The 17859-nt window shown below is 38.9% G+C and overlaps 1 protein-coding gene across 1 annotated transcript in view; it reads left to right on the top strand.

Annotated features, from left to right (window-relative positions):
- The window catches only part of tw (Protein O-mannosyl-transferase 2), a 62670-nt gene extending 46195 nt beyond the window's left edge, over window positions 1-16475 (top strand). The window contains exon 18 of the mRNA XM_019048053.2: window positions 16215-16475. Coding sequence (XP_018903598.2) covers window positions 16215-16225 — 11 coding nt within the window. The 3' untranslated portion in view covers window positions 16226-16475. The remainder of the gene's footprint in view (window positions 1-16214) is intronic.
- The last annotated feature ends 1384 nt before the right edge of the window (window positions 16476-17859 follow it).

Here is a 17859-nt window from a genome sequence, read left to right on the forward strand (position 1 = left end):
AGATATCTAGATAAGTGCAACGGGATTAACAGCAGTATCGGAACAATTTTTTTGAAAAAGCATACACTACTCGAAAAACGCATCCCAATATAACACACTTTTTCATGATCTTTTTATATTTCTATATCAAAAGGAAGTATTTTAGTCGATGGTGATATCCTGCAAATATCTTTCTTCGTTGTCTTTGGATTTATTGGCTTTTTTTTGCCATTTATGGATTTCTTGAAATTCTTGTGTTTCTCGGGCTGAGAGTAACGCCCAAAGACGTCTGGTTGAATGAACTACTTGGATTCTCAACATAGCTAACTTTCATAGCTTCCTTTCATGGTGGTGATAATTTCAAAATTTGAAGACACCGCAGGCATCATGTGGAATTTAAAGCAAATCGTGGAAATTTGCCTCGTAGATCTCAAAACTTTGACGAAAAATTATTTGTGGACCCGGAGAGCTTATATGAATGGAACTATACACTAACTTTTTTTTTATTTTATCGATTAAAACAATTGGGGACTTCAATATATTTTCAGGTATTAATCCTAATTAGCTCAACGTAAGTAAATACAATAAATTTTGGGGTGAATCGGAATTCCGACTCTAACTATTTACTGACTGTACCGGGTCTCCGTGTTAAAAATTTCTCATTAGAATGACACGTGATCACACGTGCTCCCTTGAGAAATGGACATGTGACCCGCGTACTCCCCTGGTAGCCGACTTGTGACCCGTGTGCTCCCATGGGAGCGGACTTGTGACCCATGTGAGTGTACATGTGACCCATAAGTGGTCTCATGGGACCTCTCACAGTGTCTCGCGAATCATCATAGAACTTCAGGGGAAATGCCACGAGCCCATATGTGACTGCAGCCCACCATGTACAGTGGAGCATCACAGAACTACATATATTTGAATAGGTTAGAACGAAAACACACCAACTCGGTAACTCGAAAATCCTCAATTTTCATTGAAGACAGTCAATTTTCATAAGGGTCATTGAAGTTAGCGGATTGTACATTAAGATTATTTTAAGTAAAGTACATTTTTCTTACTTTCTTACACTAACTTTACAAGCCTAAATTATGTCTCCTTGTTTTGGTATCTTGTTGATCCTGCGAAGTCCGTGTATCATCAATGCAAATGTCACGGCTCGCCCGCGATTTTCTGGAATTTCTGTGATTTATAATTCTCCGGATGAAAGGCGTCACCACCGAGACTTCGACCTGCAAAAAAAGAGGAAGAAAAACCTATGCTCGAAACGCATGAAAGCGCGGGAAAGAGCTGTAAATTAGGAAACTGTTGGACGATCCTTTTTTTCTCTGTTTTTCGCCAAGAGTGGGCGTTGACATACACCGCAGAGAAAGTACAGTGTACCAACCGCGCACGTATAGCAGCTAGTACCAAGAATTAATTTTCTATTTTTCTATACCCTTTAATTCTATCGACTTTGAAAAGATTTGATGGCTCTCACCGACCTCCTTCAAATTTTGAGTCTATGCAACCCGTGAGGCAAAGCTGGACGTATTTATGCTAAAAGGAACTGTGTGCATAGGATTTGCATGTAACTTCCTTTTAGTATAAATACGTTCAACTGATCAGGGTTGGACTGTCTCTTATATTAGGGCGTAGACCCTTGGCTGGTTAAAGGGGCGTAATGTGATGTTTTCCGGCAGGGCATCCCCTACGTGGTAGGGATTTCAGACAATTTTGGGAAAGCAGCTCAAATTTACGCTATTTTCAAGTTCAAAGTCGATTAATCGTTCAGAGTAAAATTTGCAAAATTGAACGTATTCAAGTAACCGATAGACTTCTGATATTAAAGAAAAAATAAAATACTAAAGCCGCTAGACGCTTCCAAGCACCATTATTTCCAAAAGAACCATGCCAGTGCTCGAGCATGAGCTTTTACACGAGCTTAAGATGTGGGTCTGCAAATCCACCCTGAAAAAAAATTAGACATAAACCTGAAAAAAAGAAAGAAGAATCGAGTATCAACACAGCCGAGGATGAGATAGGCGCATTTGAGCCTTCTTTCAACCTATTCTCCCGAATCCGAGCGACACCTCATTGACAGCATACAGCAGAACATTGAGAGTTCACGCATCGCGTCATCGCGCCTTCGATTTTTCAGATGCAGCACGGACGTCCATCAAGTACGAATAGTTGCATCTCTGCGCCGTCGTAAACGCACATCCTTTTCCTCGCTCTATTTCCACACTGTGTTTGTTTCCGTTTGTCTTATTTGTCGTGGTGCTTCAAGCACTACGTGAGTAACAGTTACTCACGAACGAGTAACACAGCCGGAGGTAGAAGGCATGTATTTGGGCCTCGTTTTTCAACTTTTCTACCGAATCTCACCAACAGTGTAGAGCAGAGCATTGAGAGTTCACGACTCACGCCATCGCGCCTGAAATTTTTCAAATGCAATGCGGACATCCATCTTGCGCGAATAGTTGTATCGCGTTTAGATGTCTCTCATTATTGAAATTTGAGATAAGTTAAGGTTAAGTTTTCTCAAAATATGCTATAGTATGTCTAAATCAATAGTCATTTTGAAAAGGAAGAAATATACTCAAAGGTCTCAAGAGCTCTATAAAGGGTGCATACGTCTAAAAACCGAGCAGAACTGCTCTGTCCGTACGGCTTCCGCAGGAATTTCAAGTGAGTTTACAAGTGAGTTTTCCTTCAGTTCTAATTGCTGAATGTGCCCACCGGGAAGCAGCTGTCGTACTAAAGAAAAACGCCGTATAAGCCTCCGGATGTTGCCAAATTTTCCCTTGATGAACCATTTATTTTCGAAAAAAGTCATAAATATATATTTCACTTTGAAATTCAGACGCACTTTAGATCCAATGCAACTAAATCTCCCTGAAAAATGGGGGGAAAATAGTCTCAAGTTTTCCTATTCGCGCAAAACAAAATCGAAAATTTGGTAGCGTCCGAAGGCTAATACGGCATTTTTCTTTAGCACGGCTGAGCAGATCTCAATCGGCACTCTTTTGAGAAACCCCGCTCATACGGTGCCAAACAGTCTAATAGCCGCCACCAAATTTCTCTCCCGTGCAGATTCGGTCGAAATGTCGCCCCTGTTAGAACAGCAAACTGGACTGCGCGATAAGCAAGTCCGCTTCTTTTGTCCTAACAAATCTCTTAGCGAAGGTGTAAAACATTTTCTTGGAAGCAAGCTCCGTCAAACGACGAGGAGAGCAAGAACAAAGGAGTGATCTGAAAGTGGCAACTGCTCTGTCGCACTAGGGAAAAGCGCCGTATGAGCCTTCAAACGTTACCAAATTTCTCCCGATAAAATGCAAATTTTCCGGATAACTTAAGATTATTTCCCCTCCAACTTTCCAGAGAATATTCTCCGTGAGTCAATTTAAGGTATCTGAAAATCTCAATGAAAAATATTCATAACTTTCCTCAGAAATACACATTGTTCTGGAGGACATTTGGCGACGTCTGAATGTTCATACTGCGTTTTTCCTCAGCGCGGCAGTGTTGGTCCCGGCGAGGCAAACGAACAGAAACGGATTGATCCGATTAAAACACCACTTCATTCAAACCGGGGGAGAAAGGGTGGGATGAAAAGGGAAAAAAGTTAGGGGCACAAAAGGATGATTGAAAGGTTTTTCGAGACTCCCTCGCCAAGAGATGCAGCAGCCTGGACGGGGGCGGGGGGCGGGGGTGGAGGGCGCAGCTCCAGAGAATTAATTACGCGAGGAACACGGATTTGACAAAGGCGGTGCCACGCCACAACGGATCCGCCTAATAGCTAAGAAAAGGCCCTGTAAAAAGTCATTACTTGCCACTCTTGAGCTTCATTTATACTCCGACTCCCCCCCCCCTCCTCTCCATCCATTCCGAGGTTTGCCTTCTTTCCTCTCCATACTGGTATACGATTTTCCGACTGTATCATAACCTCTAATATTCCCAGGAAAGAGCTGATTTTTGCTCCTCAAGCACTCAGCCGATAGGGAGCGCTTTTTGGTTTCCTTTAAGAATTTTAGTATGCTAGTGATAATGCGTTCAAATCGCGCACTATTTCAATAATAAGATGGCGGATAGGGGTCTCATATATCTGTCGTCTAAAGTTAAAATGCAGTATCTTTATTCATCCTTTTCTCAATTTTTTTCTGACAAAATACTGTTTTATAAAAAGCCCAACAAATAGTCATCCTTCATTTTTTCGATGCAACTTCACCACACCATTGGGAACTAAAAATTAAAAAATGAAGCCTTTTGGCAATTGAATTTTCTTGCAACGGAGCAGTACGTGCCGGAAAAAAGGAAACAAATTTGAGTGGAGTTACGGCGTATTTGCTGTGGATGACAGATATTTAGAATAGATTAATCTGTGACTTTATTTAACCCTTCTAAAATAAAAGAGCGAAGGAGGTTAATCGCTTTTCTGTAATTCGCTTTTTAACGGTAGTGTGGTTGTCTCAAAATTCATCGTTGAAATTATGGTTGGTTTTTTTAAAGTCCCAAACTGTATTTATTTTTTGTTTATACTCTATAAGGTGGAAGCAGAGAGTGACATGTCGTAGAACAGGAAGTGTCTTTCCAGTTTAGACTGTTGACGGCGTTTTTAATGTCTGCATTCAGTATGAGGAGTAGCCGTCGTCGTGTAGAAGTGTTTTTAGTGTGGTGATCATAAATTTGTTTGACTTTCTGTACAGCATCTGCCGTCTTTACAGCATCTACCGTCTTTCTACCATTGCGGAAGCCGACTGCGCAGTCGGTGGTGTAAATGATTGTATTAGTCGTTGGTTCACGATGTATTCGAATATTTTGGCCATTGATTTGAGCATACAGATCGGGCTATCAACATTAAGATGGCGTGGAGGGACCTAACATATCAGGAATGGATGTATTCGAATATTTTGGCCATTGATTTGAGCATGCAGATTGAGCGATAAATATCAAGATGGCATGGCGTGGAGGGACATAACATATCAGGAATGGATGAATTTAGTGATGACTTTATTTAATTCTTCTGGTGACAAGAACGTGATCGTTTGTCTATAATTTGTTTTTACAGCAGTAGTGTAGTTTTCTCAAAATTCAGAAAAAAAAGTGAAATCAAAAACAGAAGCAGGTCAAAACCTGCTTCTGGGACTATTAATAATTGATTAATAATTTGATACCTAATAGAGGTGTGTTTTGTGATGTTTGTTGGAGTATGCGTAGTAGGAAAGGGTTATAGAATTAGGGAATCAACAATAGGTTATTACTTAGTTCAAGTGATTTTTTCTTTAGTCATACTTACATTTATTTTATTTTACATATTTAACTTAGGTTATATGTGTAGTTTTATTTTGACTCTGGGATTAATGGTTAAGATGGGTATATTTCCTTTTCATTTTTGGTTGATTTTAATCTGTGGCAAGCTTGAATGAATTAGGTTTCTTATCTTATCTACTCTAATAAAATTAATTCCTTTAATCTTACTATACTACCTATTTTGTATGTCTAGTTTTTTATTTCTTATTGTTAGTTCTGTCATCTTTGGTAGTTTGATAGGGTTAAACAACAGTAATATCCAAAAAATAATGGGGTATAGGTCTATAGTTAATATCTGTTGGTTTATTTATAGTATAAGAATTAGATTAAGATTTTTTTTAATATATTTTGCAAGATATGTAGCTATGCTTTGTTGATTAATCAATGTTTTGATAAAGTACAACATTTTTTATGTTAATCAATTTAAATTTAGGTCTTTAAATTTATCCACAAAAGTTATAATTTTTATTTATGGTTTAAGAATTTCTGGATTTCCTCCCTTTCTTGGGTTTCTAATTAAATGATTGGTATTAACTATTTTTGGTATCTTGGGTTTAAGTTTTTGATAAGATTAATAATTTTAATTTCGATTTTGGCAGTTTATGGGGTTAACCAGGTCTTGGGGAAAAATGAAAATATACCATTTTTCATTTGGATTCATCGTAGAAGAGTCAATTTCGTTACTGAAAACTCCCATCTTTACCCATTTAAGTTTTAACATTGAAACATTTAAATTGAGAACTGCGGGTGGGCCGAGGCTCCCAACGAGATCTCAATAATTAACCTCCTTTTTTTAAAAAAAAAGTAAGGAGCTCGAAAGAGTGAGTTATCAGTCATCAAATTCGGGAAAGATACGGTCGCATAACCTTCTTTATAGCTTTTTGCGATTACCCATGTAGCATCGCGTCCATGATATCGGACTCCATGCTCACCCTTTTTTTTCTGAGAAGGAAAGAAAAAATGTTGCAGCCTGTAAGTTTTCGGCGGGCGGAACCCTCCTAGATCAATGCCCTGGATTTACCCTAGCGTTCGCGTGGCCTCTGGAATTTTAGAATTGTATTATTGTATTGTATTGTATTGTATTGTATTGTATTGTATTGTATTGTATTGTATTGTATTGTATTGTATTGTATTGTATTGTATTGTATTGTATTGTATTGTATTGTATTGTATTGGTTGTGGAATTGTATTGGCCAGGGTCGAAGATCCGAGACGAACTCACCGTAGGCAAGAGAGTGCCAAATCCAAAATGACGAAAAATCCAGCAGCAAACGTGTTTCTTTACACTGTTTTGTACAGTTTACTGTACATGATATTAATTGAAAATAAAGGCGTTTCAATTTCATTTTTCCCTCAAAGAAATAACAAGAGAAGAAAAACAAGAATGCGTAAATCGTACCTATGTGAAAGAGTATTAAATCGAGGTACAATTTTATTTCAAAAATTTAAAAAAGGAAAGTGAAACTTTTTGAATGAGAAATATGAGATGTTGAAGTAGACTTTGAAGCAAAAATAAAAATGGAGTTTCTTTAGTTGCCAACAATGTAGATATGAATCTGGCAAATAGCGTGTAAAAGACGAGGTCACAGAAATATATTTAAATTGAGAAATACGGAAGTTAAAAAAAAGTTTCACCATGCATTGACATTATGTAAGTGTGGAGGATCACAAACACAGTCGTTCGCTGTCCCTTGAAATCAAGTGCCATATGGATATGTATTTGAGTCTGTACTCCAAAAGATGCCTTTACTATCTCATCTCACTAAAATAGTGTACAGATCCACTGGGAGGTCTTTGATCAGAATTAAATTTCTTAAGATTTAAGGATCTTGGTTCTTATTAATAAAGACAACTTTAGATTCATATGAGACTTATTTATTCAGCTCACATCCACACAGGAATTACAAGTCAAGAGAGAATTAGACAAGAGTGCAAAAGTTGGAAGCCTTCTTAATCATGTAAATCAAGTAATCATACTTATGAGATCTAGAACAGATGATAACGGTGAGAAACGGTTCACGAAAGTTCAAAAATAAAAATTAAGTCCACGAAGTGAAATAAAATACCGCGAAGGTTAAAAATTACGAGATACCACGAAGGTTGTTCACGAAAGTTCAAAAATAAAAATTAAGTCCACGAAGTAAAATAAAATACCACGAAGGTTAAAAAATACGAAATTAAAGCAAAATAAAAGTTTGCAACTTAGGCCCGGATATTGACACGATCTGAAATATAAAAACAAAGTTCGCCACTAAAATTCAAACTTGAAATCTGCTACAAAGGTCCGAAATTCACACCACGGAGGTATAATCAAAAAAGTTTGAAATCTGCTACATAGGTCCGAAATTCACACCACGGAGGTATAATCAAAAAGTTGTCACTTTGCCACACAGGTCAAATACAAGTCCACAAAGGCACGCACAAACTATAAGAACCACAGAACGAGATAACCACGCTCTGCTACCATGTTAAGATTTAAGGATCTTGGTTCTTATTAATAAAGACAACTTTAGATTCATATAAGACTTATTTATTCAGCTCACATCCACACAGGAATTACAAGTCAAGAGAGAATTAGACAAGAGTGCAAAAGTTGGAAGCTCTTCTTAATCATGTAAATCAAGTAATCATACTTATGAGATCTAGAACAGATGATAACGGTGATACGGTGATATTCGAACAAAATTTATGTTACTTAAGTTTCCTGTAATTTGCTATTGTAATATTTTGCGCAGTCCTTTCATGAAGGTGCTCATTATTATTCCACTTGCAAAAGTTACAGCAAACTTTACAACGCTTAAAGAGCGAGGGAACCAAAACGAAAGATGTAACTCAGGAAAAGAAGTCCGGAAAGACACCACAGTCCTTATTTCAAAATTGTACTCTCCATAGCAGAGTAGTTGTACGCTGCCGTGCTAAGTAAGAACGCCGTATGAGCCTTCAAACGTTGCCAAGTTTCCTCCGGTAAAACCCGAATTTACGGGGAAAATTGTGAATATTATTTTCCAAAATTTTCAGACAATTTTTGCGCGATTTAATAAAAAATATCTGAAAATTTCAAAGACACATATGCATAAATGTTGTCAAAAATACATGTTTTATCAAGGGAAATTTGGCAACTCTCGAATGTTCATACGGCGTTCTTCCTTAGCACGGCAGTACGGGCCACTCGTTTTTGGGTGAACGACAAAATCATAAGCAGGGTCCCCGCCTAACAGATCCCTCAAGAGTCAGCACAACACGATGTCATGTGGATTGCATTTTGCCAAAAGGAACCACTAGCATTGCAATGATGCTAAGATTGTGCAACCTCATCCTTTGCAATAAAATTGCGGAAATTGTGAAAAACTATGAAATTTAGATGGTATTTTTGTCTTAAATTTACAGTTTTTAGCGAGTAAAACAGAAACTATTAAGGGATAATCGGGTTTTTCCTCCAAGTCAAAAGAAGTTGCACAATCTTAGCAACATTGCAATGCGAGTGGTTCCTTTTTTCAAAATGCAATCCATGTAATAATCAATAGTGCTGATTCGCAAGTAAAAATAAATTCGCTGACAAAGAAAATAGAGCTAAAACAAGCAGTGAACTCCAACACAATGTGTTGATAAGGCGCGTCATTAACTCACACATATCAACCCCTTTAGTTTTCATTTACAGAGATTTCAAAATAGGCAAGTAGCACAACAAGAGAATTCATACGATCCAACTCTTCAACGACGCACTTTGACGAGACCTTGTATTGTGAATGTAGAAAGCCATTCGAACGAGTTTAAGTTTTTTGATCTGCCCCCAGCAATATCTTATCAGATTCTTAAAGAAAAGTGCTACGGAATAATTTAAGCGAAGAAAGGAAAAATTCTGTCGAACTCCTGAAAGATACAGTCGATTTAAAGGTCTTTTTGGGGCTAAAATATCCAAATCACCGGTACCTATTATAAATCCCGATATATTATTGAAAAGAAATTGACTCGATATAAATGCAATTGCATTAAATATGTCTTGATTTTGTTATTTTAAACGTATTTCCATGCAAAGAAGTTCAACCATGTCCATGCTTTATTCATTCATGAATTGAAAGTAAGCAATCTACATCCCGAAAATCTACCGATTTGCCGTAAAAAATTGCAGAAACTTGATATACCAGGTCGATGCACTCACTCGTTGAATTTACCAACCAATTTCGTGGGTGCAAATATATAAAAATCAATATGCTATAGTCATTTTGGGTGCATTTATTTTTCATGAAACAATAATAATTTCAATCCCGAAAAACCATCAATTTTCCGTATAAAATCGAAAAAATCGAGATGTGTCGACTCCCTGACGTGAAAATTAGATTCTACGTGTAAAAATACTTACACATGGATATGCTGAACAGAAACCATGTGTGGACACAGTTAGGATACATAGCCCCAGAATACTTTTAAAGCGCCTTTACTTTCCAGAATCTTGACGGAATTTTTTTTTGGCTTAAACGACTCAAGAGACACTGTAGTTAAAAAATATTTAGAATTTTCGATTTTGACACAAAAAAAAATGTTCGTTCAGGCACACCCTGTATTGTATGGAGTATTGCGCTGGTATTCAATCCTTGCCTTCAGATCAAAATTCTTACAAGGAAGCCCCTTGCAAGAGGCGAATTTTTTGTAATTTCTCCCAATTTTTTCTCCGTTATATAGTTGAATTGCTTGCCAAATTCTGAGGTCAATTATATTTAATTGTAATTTATACATTTCTTTTTTCCCTTCATTTTATTTTTTGTATGGAGAAGTTTCGTTGATTTCTTCGGATTTCGAATACTGTAACTTCTCTTCTATTCGGCCGATTTTTATGAATGAGACCTCTTTCAATTCGTCTTTGAATGGAGAGTAAGGAAAAAATTGCTAAGTACTCGCGAAACAATTTTTTCGAAAATTTGATGGATCCCAGCGTGACGGTGAAATGGGTAATCGAGTGAAAGTAATTAGGTCTGACTGTGGCGAGGGCCGCGAGGGTCGCCTTTTGTTCTTCAGCTGGGAAGCGACGCGGCGAACCGAGCCAGGACCGGGACACTACCTGGGTTTTGTGCCTGCCTGTGCACTGTTTTGGCCTGATAGGGGAGTGAATTTCTGTATGGGCCACGGTTAGCACATGGGCTAATGAGTCTCGAGGCTCATCACAGATTGCACTTACCACTATCCTGCTGGCCCTGGCTATCAGAGCAAGGAGTACCAAATTTTGAAAAGGATAACAGGGGTATGGAGATCTGTCAAAGCAACGTTTTAAACAAAACGAAGAAGTGAAATTCTCATTCAACGAGTGCCGACCTGATCAGCCATCCTCGAATCAGTTCGCTTGCTTCTGCTTATATATGCATATTTTAAATCAGCGCGTCGCATTCTAAGGTTTTTTTAAGAAAAACCAAGTAACGTAGACTCTTGGTATTCATTACACATAAACTAGAGAGCCCCAGAATGAGAAACAACTTTAAATCATAATTATTGACGGATAAATAAACTTTTTACACGCTTTGGAAAATCTCAGAAGTTCGCGGTAGTCACTTTTCGGTAAGGAACTAAGGGACTCGGTTATTGTATCGAGTGGGGGGTCGAAACGATCGCAAAGGCGGTATACTACGTATACGCGCCAATAAGTTTAGATCAAAGAAAACAAGGGGGGGGGATTAGAAAAGAAATGAAAATTGGGAAGTTTGAGAAAAATGAAGGAAAATAACGTTGCGGTGCTGAAGGCATGCACACGCGCAGGATACGCTCTGTTTAATCGTAAGACGAAATGGACTTCAGAAAAAGAAAAAAATAAATATGGAATTAAATGTATTAATGTGAATATAAAACTTTAAATTGACAGACATGGATAATAATTAATTTCGTATGATACTGTGCAACACCTCTGTTGTGAAATAGTAGCTTGAGGCGCTAGTGTACGCTGCGGTGCGGCGGGCGTGTTGCCAGCGGGAAAGGCGCCGTAGCGCCTACAAACCTGAAGGAATACTTCAAGCATTGCGCAATGCGTGAGGTATCCCTTTAGGTTTGTAAGCGCCAATCCGCATTTCGTGTTGGCCGCACGCCGCTTTTTCTGACTGAAGGGTAAAACTGGGATGTTTCACTTTGAAATCCTTAAGTTGGTCGGTTATATTCTCTTTTTCCCGAGCGTCAAATTGTGTTGTTCGCAATATATCTCCATCTTCTTTAAGCAGCTTACCTCCTTTCAAAAACTTATCTATACCCCAAGAGTAAACGTGTCCTGAGGAAATGAATTTTATTTTATTTTATTTTTTATTTTATTTTTTTTTATTGTTTGAAAAACGCACCTAAGACTAGCCCCTAACGGGGCTATTAAATACAATAGTTTTAACATTACACTTAAAGCTAAAAATCAACCAAGGTTGGATTTTTGTTTTTTTAACAATAAAGCATTCATACCAAAACTGAGTATTACTTTACCTTCCACTATACTTCCTTGCAACCATACAATTACATGCATACCAGCTATTGTATACAACATCTAAAGAAATAAAAATACAAAAATAGTGTGGGATATATCAAGTTTATCCAAAAAGCTCCCAAAATACTGTTCCAGTTTATTTTCGGTAAAACCAAAGATGTTAGCATACTCTGGATCCATCGCAAGTTCAACACTGCGGCATTCGCCCCAGAAAAAGCTGCGGCCCATGGCCGCATAGAAGTACGGCGCAAAAGGTCGCTGTGTGACACAACACGGAAAATTAATTATTCATTGATTAGACTGATAGCATAGGATCAGGCTCTCTCGATTTAAAAAATGAGATTCTAGCATGATAAGGTTGACATCCTCAATATGATATCGTGCTCTTCCTGAGTGATAGTTAGATGAAATTTGATTATACATATCGACGGTGAAACTACCAAACCACGTATCTCGTTTGCGGTGTTTAAAAATCTCCGCTCACATTTTATTTTTTTGAAGTAGACCAAATCAATATCATTCCTTGAAATTTTCACAGAATTTTCTCCGCACGAAGAGGAAAAATCACGGAAATTTTCAAGACTGGACGTTAAGTAGCTTTTCATTTAAAAAATAAAGTATGACAGGAAGTCTGCGACGTCGCAAACCGAGATACGCGGTTTGGTAGTTTCACCGTCGATATGTACTTTAGGGTGTTCCTTTTTGAGGCGACCATCTCAAAACCTTGCTCCCCGAGCTTTGCGATTTTGGCAACAAAGTAAATGGTCAAAAATGGCTCTTAAGGTGATTCGATAGACGTCATATTCTGTGTCAGAACGACCTGCGATATATCGCATCGATCACCTCCATTTTTTCAGCTACTCGTCATTTTTCTCGACATTTGAGATTCAGACAATTCTGTTGTCAGGAGACTAAAGAATTCACTTACCAATTTTGATAAACAAATTCAACGTAATGAACGCGTGGATTTTTAGAGGAAAAATATTGCATTCAAGTACAGTTTCGATATCAGTATCGAATACAATATTTTCTCTTTAAAAAAACCGCGCCTATATACATACATACATAAAGCCGCTTTTATAGCGCCGCCTCGCGCTCTGCGACGCCCAATCGCCATTGCCCCTTATCCTCCCAGAGATCATCAGGCAATTCGCACCTTCTGATCTCCTCCACCACCCCTTGTCGCCAACCTTTTAAGGACGTCCACGCCGTCGCCTTCCGGGAGGAACCCAATCGAAGACCTGCTTGGGCAACAGATCCGCGCCTATATTACGTTGAATTTTTTTTGTCAAAATTGGTGAGTGAATTCTTTAGTTTCCTGACAACAGAAGTGCGATCTCAAAATTGGAGAAAAATGACGAATAGCTGAAAAAATGGAACCAATTGATGCGATATATCGCATATCGTTTTGACACAAAATATGGCGTCCATCTAATCACCTTAAGGTCCGGTTTTTACACTTCAAACTCCGGATTTCGCTGGCCATGTTGTACCGACCTACGCCACGGGGCAAACAATCCTCCAGATGCAAACACCTCTTCTTTCTCTATGATCGAGGTTGATGTTATCGCGACTCGAAATGAAAAACGGAGGAAGGAATATTTGGGACGGCCCTCGGAGCACAGCCGTGACCCGGCCGCGGATGAAATGCAAATCCTGTAATTGAATTTGGCGCGCTAAACGGAGGACGGCGAGAGAGGAGAGAGCCTTTCGACGACATCTCAGGAGAGTCGAGTTTGCGTTGGTTAATGGATTAAAACCGTTTTAAGAGGGCGCAACGAGCGGGAAAAAAGGAGGCGAAGAAAAGAGTGCGGCGGCGCCGCACAGTGGACCGAGTCAATCATGGAGGTCGCACATAAATGTTTTGACTACAACTGGAAATTTTGATGTTTAATTCGTCACATTTTAGACTTTGAGGGGTGTTTCTAGAGGAAAATTTCACGAGGAAACCAATGGAACCACTTCTAGAATCTCAAAATTTTGTATAAACGGAGTTATAAGCGTTTGAAGTTTCCGAACTTTGTCCGACCTCTCCTATTGACTCGAACCCTTGTGCGGCGGCGGCGATGAGATGTGGAGGATCGGGAGGCTTGCGAAAATATTTGTACTTCCGGTGAATGGGCCCGGGCAGCACTTCCGGGTGCTCTTACGCCCGGAATTAAATGGGACGCCAGCCGTGGCGGTGGCGGGAGGCGGGGGGGATGGGGGAGTGGGACGGGGAAAAAGTGCATTACTTTTTCTGTCGGGGATTTTTCGGGGCGCCTTGATGAATTATTTAAGGTGTTTCGGCGGATGGGGTCGGGCGAGAGTGGCGGCGGTTCCGCGGGAGTATCGAACAGTCATCTTTAGTGCTGGAAGAACTAGGAGGGTATGGATTCGATCGACATGAATCGATCGAAAAATGAAAACGTGAATCGATCGACATGAATCGATCGACACCGATTCGATCGACAAATTGTTAAAAAAACCGGTGTCGATTCGATCGACATGAATCGATCGAAAAATGAAAACGTGCATCGATCGACATGAATCGATCGACACCGATTCGATCGACAGTCAATTTAAAAACTCCCGTATCGATTCGATCGACATTAATGGATCGAAAAATGAAAACGTGATTCGATCGACACCGATTCGATCGACAAAATTCGACCGATCGTCGACTCACGGATTTGTCGATCGATTCACGGGTTTGTCGATCCACTCGCGGGTTTGTCGATCGACTCACGGCTTTTGTCGATCGACTAGAGGGTATGGATTCGATCGACATGAATCGATCGAAAAATGAAAACGTGATCGATCGACTATGAATCGATCGACAAATTATAAAGACGGTGTCGATTCGATCGACATAATCGATCGAAAATGAAACGTGATTCGATCGACATGATCGATCGACAGTTAATTCAAAAACACCCGTATCGATTCGATCGACATGAATGGATGGAAAAAGAAAACGTGAATCAATCGACGTGAATCGATCGACAACGATTCGATCGACAAAATTCGATCGACTCACGGGTTTGTCGATCGATTCACGGGTTTGTCGATCGACTCACGGGTTTGTCGATCGACTCAAGGGTTTGTCGATCGACTCACGGGTTAGTCGATCGACTCACGGGTTTGTCGATCGATCTCACGGGTTTGTCGATCGATTCACGGGTTTGTCGATTGATTCACGGTTGTCGATCAATCGATCGATTCACGTTTTCATTTTCGATCGAATCGATACGGGTGTTCTTAAATTAATTGTCGATCGAATCGGTGTCGATCGATTCACGTTTTCATTTTTCGATCGATTCATGTCGATCGAATCGACGCCGGTTTTTTTAACAATTTGTCGATCGAATCGGTGTCGATCGATTCTCGATCGATTCACGTTTTCATTTTTCGATCGATTCATGTCGATCGAATCGACACAGGTTTTTCAACAATTTGTCGATCGATTCGCGTTTTCATTTTTCGATCGATTCATGTCGATCGAATCAATACCCTCCATTGAAATGGCGCCGCTGCATACTATTGCAGTCAAGGAATTCATTTTTGATTGACTCATCAGCCGACCGTTTTGAGAGGCTGTCTCAAACCCAAAAATCGCGGACTTTTTAGGGAGGTAAATGTTTAAGTGACCCAAAATTTGGTTTTATTCTCTTAAAGCACCGTGAATTTCACTTAACCAACATGATTTAACAAGTATATCTATTTGATAGACCAATTTCGAATATGCTCCAAAAACTCCGCTCTGCACCTTGAAAAATGCTGCTCTAAATGGACCGCGTTTAACAGAAAGGAACCAAGCGACATCAGCTGTTGCCAAATTTGACTGGGCAATTTAATTTTTTGCGAGAGATCGTTTATCGAAATTTTTAAGGAATTTGCTTCGTACTATGGAGAAAATTCACTGTTTGCACAAAAATCCGCACAACCGTTTTTATGTCAAAAATTAATTTGCACAATTATATTTGGCAATAGCTAATGTGGCTTGGTTCCTTTCTATTTAACGCGGTCTAAATGTGCTATACATAATACTTGGACGCAACCCATCAGGGTGGCAAAATCTCATGAAAATTAAAATCTCGAAATTCATGTGAAATTCCAGTTTCTGAAAGGTATTGAAAAATACCGGCTGCTTTTCATGTTCCACAAAATGTCAAAAATTGTAACTTGCTTCTATTTTTGTGTGTTTGAGTGCGGGTTGCATACTCTAGCCCCTAAAAAACACGAAATATATCACAGCCTCGAGAAATTTCATGAAATATTTCACTGAAATTTCCAATCATTCATTTCTTTCTTACGTACGTTTCATGCCACCCTGGAACCCATTATTCTTGTCTCCAGCCAAAGCTTAATCGCATCTGGATGAGCATTCCGATGTTGCTCAGATTGTGCCATATTTTTTACCTCGCAAATATAAACTGATCATGAAAACAATTTTATCTTACTCCCATAAATTTCAATATGTATATTATCCTGTAAATTTCATTTTTTGCAGGCTTTCAATAAATATATGGCAAGGAATGTACACCTCCCTCGAAGAAAAACCAACCGGTACTACCGAGGATGACCAAAGAACGCAATAACCGAAGAGACTGAGGATCTCAAGAACTCAATTAATTAATATTAAGATATATAATAAGCTTCCAAGGGATAGGGGGGAATCAATTTTAAAATGTAAATTAGGATCTTTATATTTAACATGTTAATACAGGTCTTCCGGTGAAATCCTGTCCCATTTCATTCCACCTTGTCAAATAACTAAAATAAATAATTGGTTTATTTAAAAAAAAAAAAAAAAAAAAAAAAAAGGAATGCAATTTGCACAATATTAGCAACATTGGATTGCTCTTGGTTCCTTTTTGCAAAATGCGATCCATCTATTTGGTGGGCGTGGCGAAACTTACCTGAACCAAGGCTAGATCTCCGTTTCCTGGGTTGTGCATTCTGGGAAAATCCCGAAAATCTGGGTGTTGAACCAAGCGCACGGCTTTTCTCCGCTGCTGGGCCGCTGAGGTTGAGTCAGCACGCCTCACGTTGCTCTGTCCCGCTATTACCTAAAAAAAAGGGAGGTTGGTTATTTTTGGTCAGTGCTTGTGAAAGAATTAAATGGATAGCATTTAGCTAAAAGGAAGCAGCGCAATTACAGTGTTGTTAAAATGTTGCTTCTTCATAATTATCTAACAAATCTCCGAAAATAGCAAATAGTTGTTGCATCCAGTCAAAAAATGTTGTTAATTTTAAAGGGAAATAATGGTGTAAATTTTAATACTGTACATATATTTAGTATTTTTAAAAGGAAACAATAATTAGCACGATTTGGAAAACACTGTAATCACGCTGGTTCCTTTTGGCAAAATGCGATCCAAATAGCCGACAAAAATGCTCAATGCTCCAGTGGCGAGCAAAAGAAACTTTGCGCGGAAACCCATTAAAAAAACCCTGTAAAAAGAGTATTTCCTAACAAATCACGTGCGGTGACTAATATTTTTTTAGTAGCCTCATTAATTATTATAATGAATTTTCTTCTATAGCTATAATGAAACTTCAATGCGTGATTCTTAGCACGATCTGACGTTCGCAAAAAATCGTCATTTCCATCTCGAAAGAACGTAACTGCATCTCAATGTTGCCAAATTTCCCCTCGAAAATTGCATTTTAAGGAGGAGAATCTTGGAAAATTTTACTGATGTAGGTATCTTTTCATCTGATGCGAAATTCAGAAAAAAATTAGATAAAAATTAGGACGACTTTTCGGTAAAAAGGGCGCATCAGGCTTGCAATGCTACTAAGATTGTGTAATTTTTATAGCGTTTATTGCGGCAGCTGAAATTAATTCACAATCGACTTCAGTGGCGTAGACAAAGGGAGTCTGAGCACCCCCCCCCCCCCCCTTTGGCCCTTAGCCTCATTAAATGTACCTTTTCTATGACTTTTGGAGGGAGGACATAAAATATTATCAGGGACGTACACAAAATAATGTAAATTTACCGTCATGGACCCCCCCCCCCCCTTTAAAGAATTCCTAGCTACGCCACTGATCGACTTACTTCCGTACAATAGTTAGGAAAAACTCGGAGCAAACTCAGGGAAAAATAGGTGAGTTTTCAACTAGAGAACTCGATTTCAGAATTTTAGCGGGG

The sequence above is a fragment of the Bemisia tabaci genome, chromosome 6, assembly GCF_918797505.1.
Source record: "Bemisia tabaci chromosome 6, PGI_BMITA_v3".
NCBI lineage: Eukaryota > Metazoa > Arthropoda > Insecta > Hemiptera > Aleyrodidae > Bemisia > Bemisia tabaci.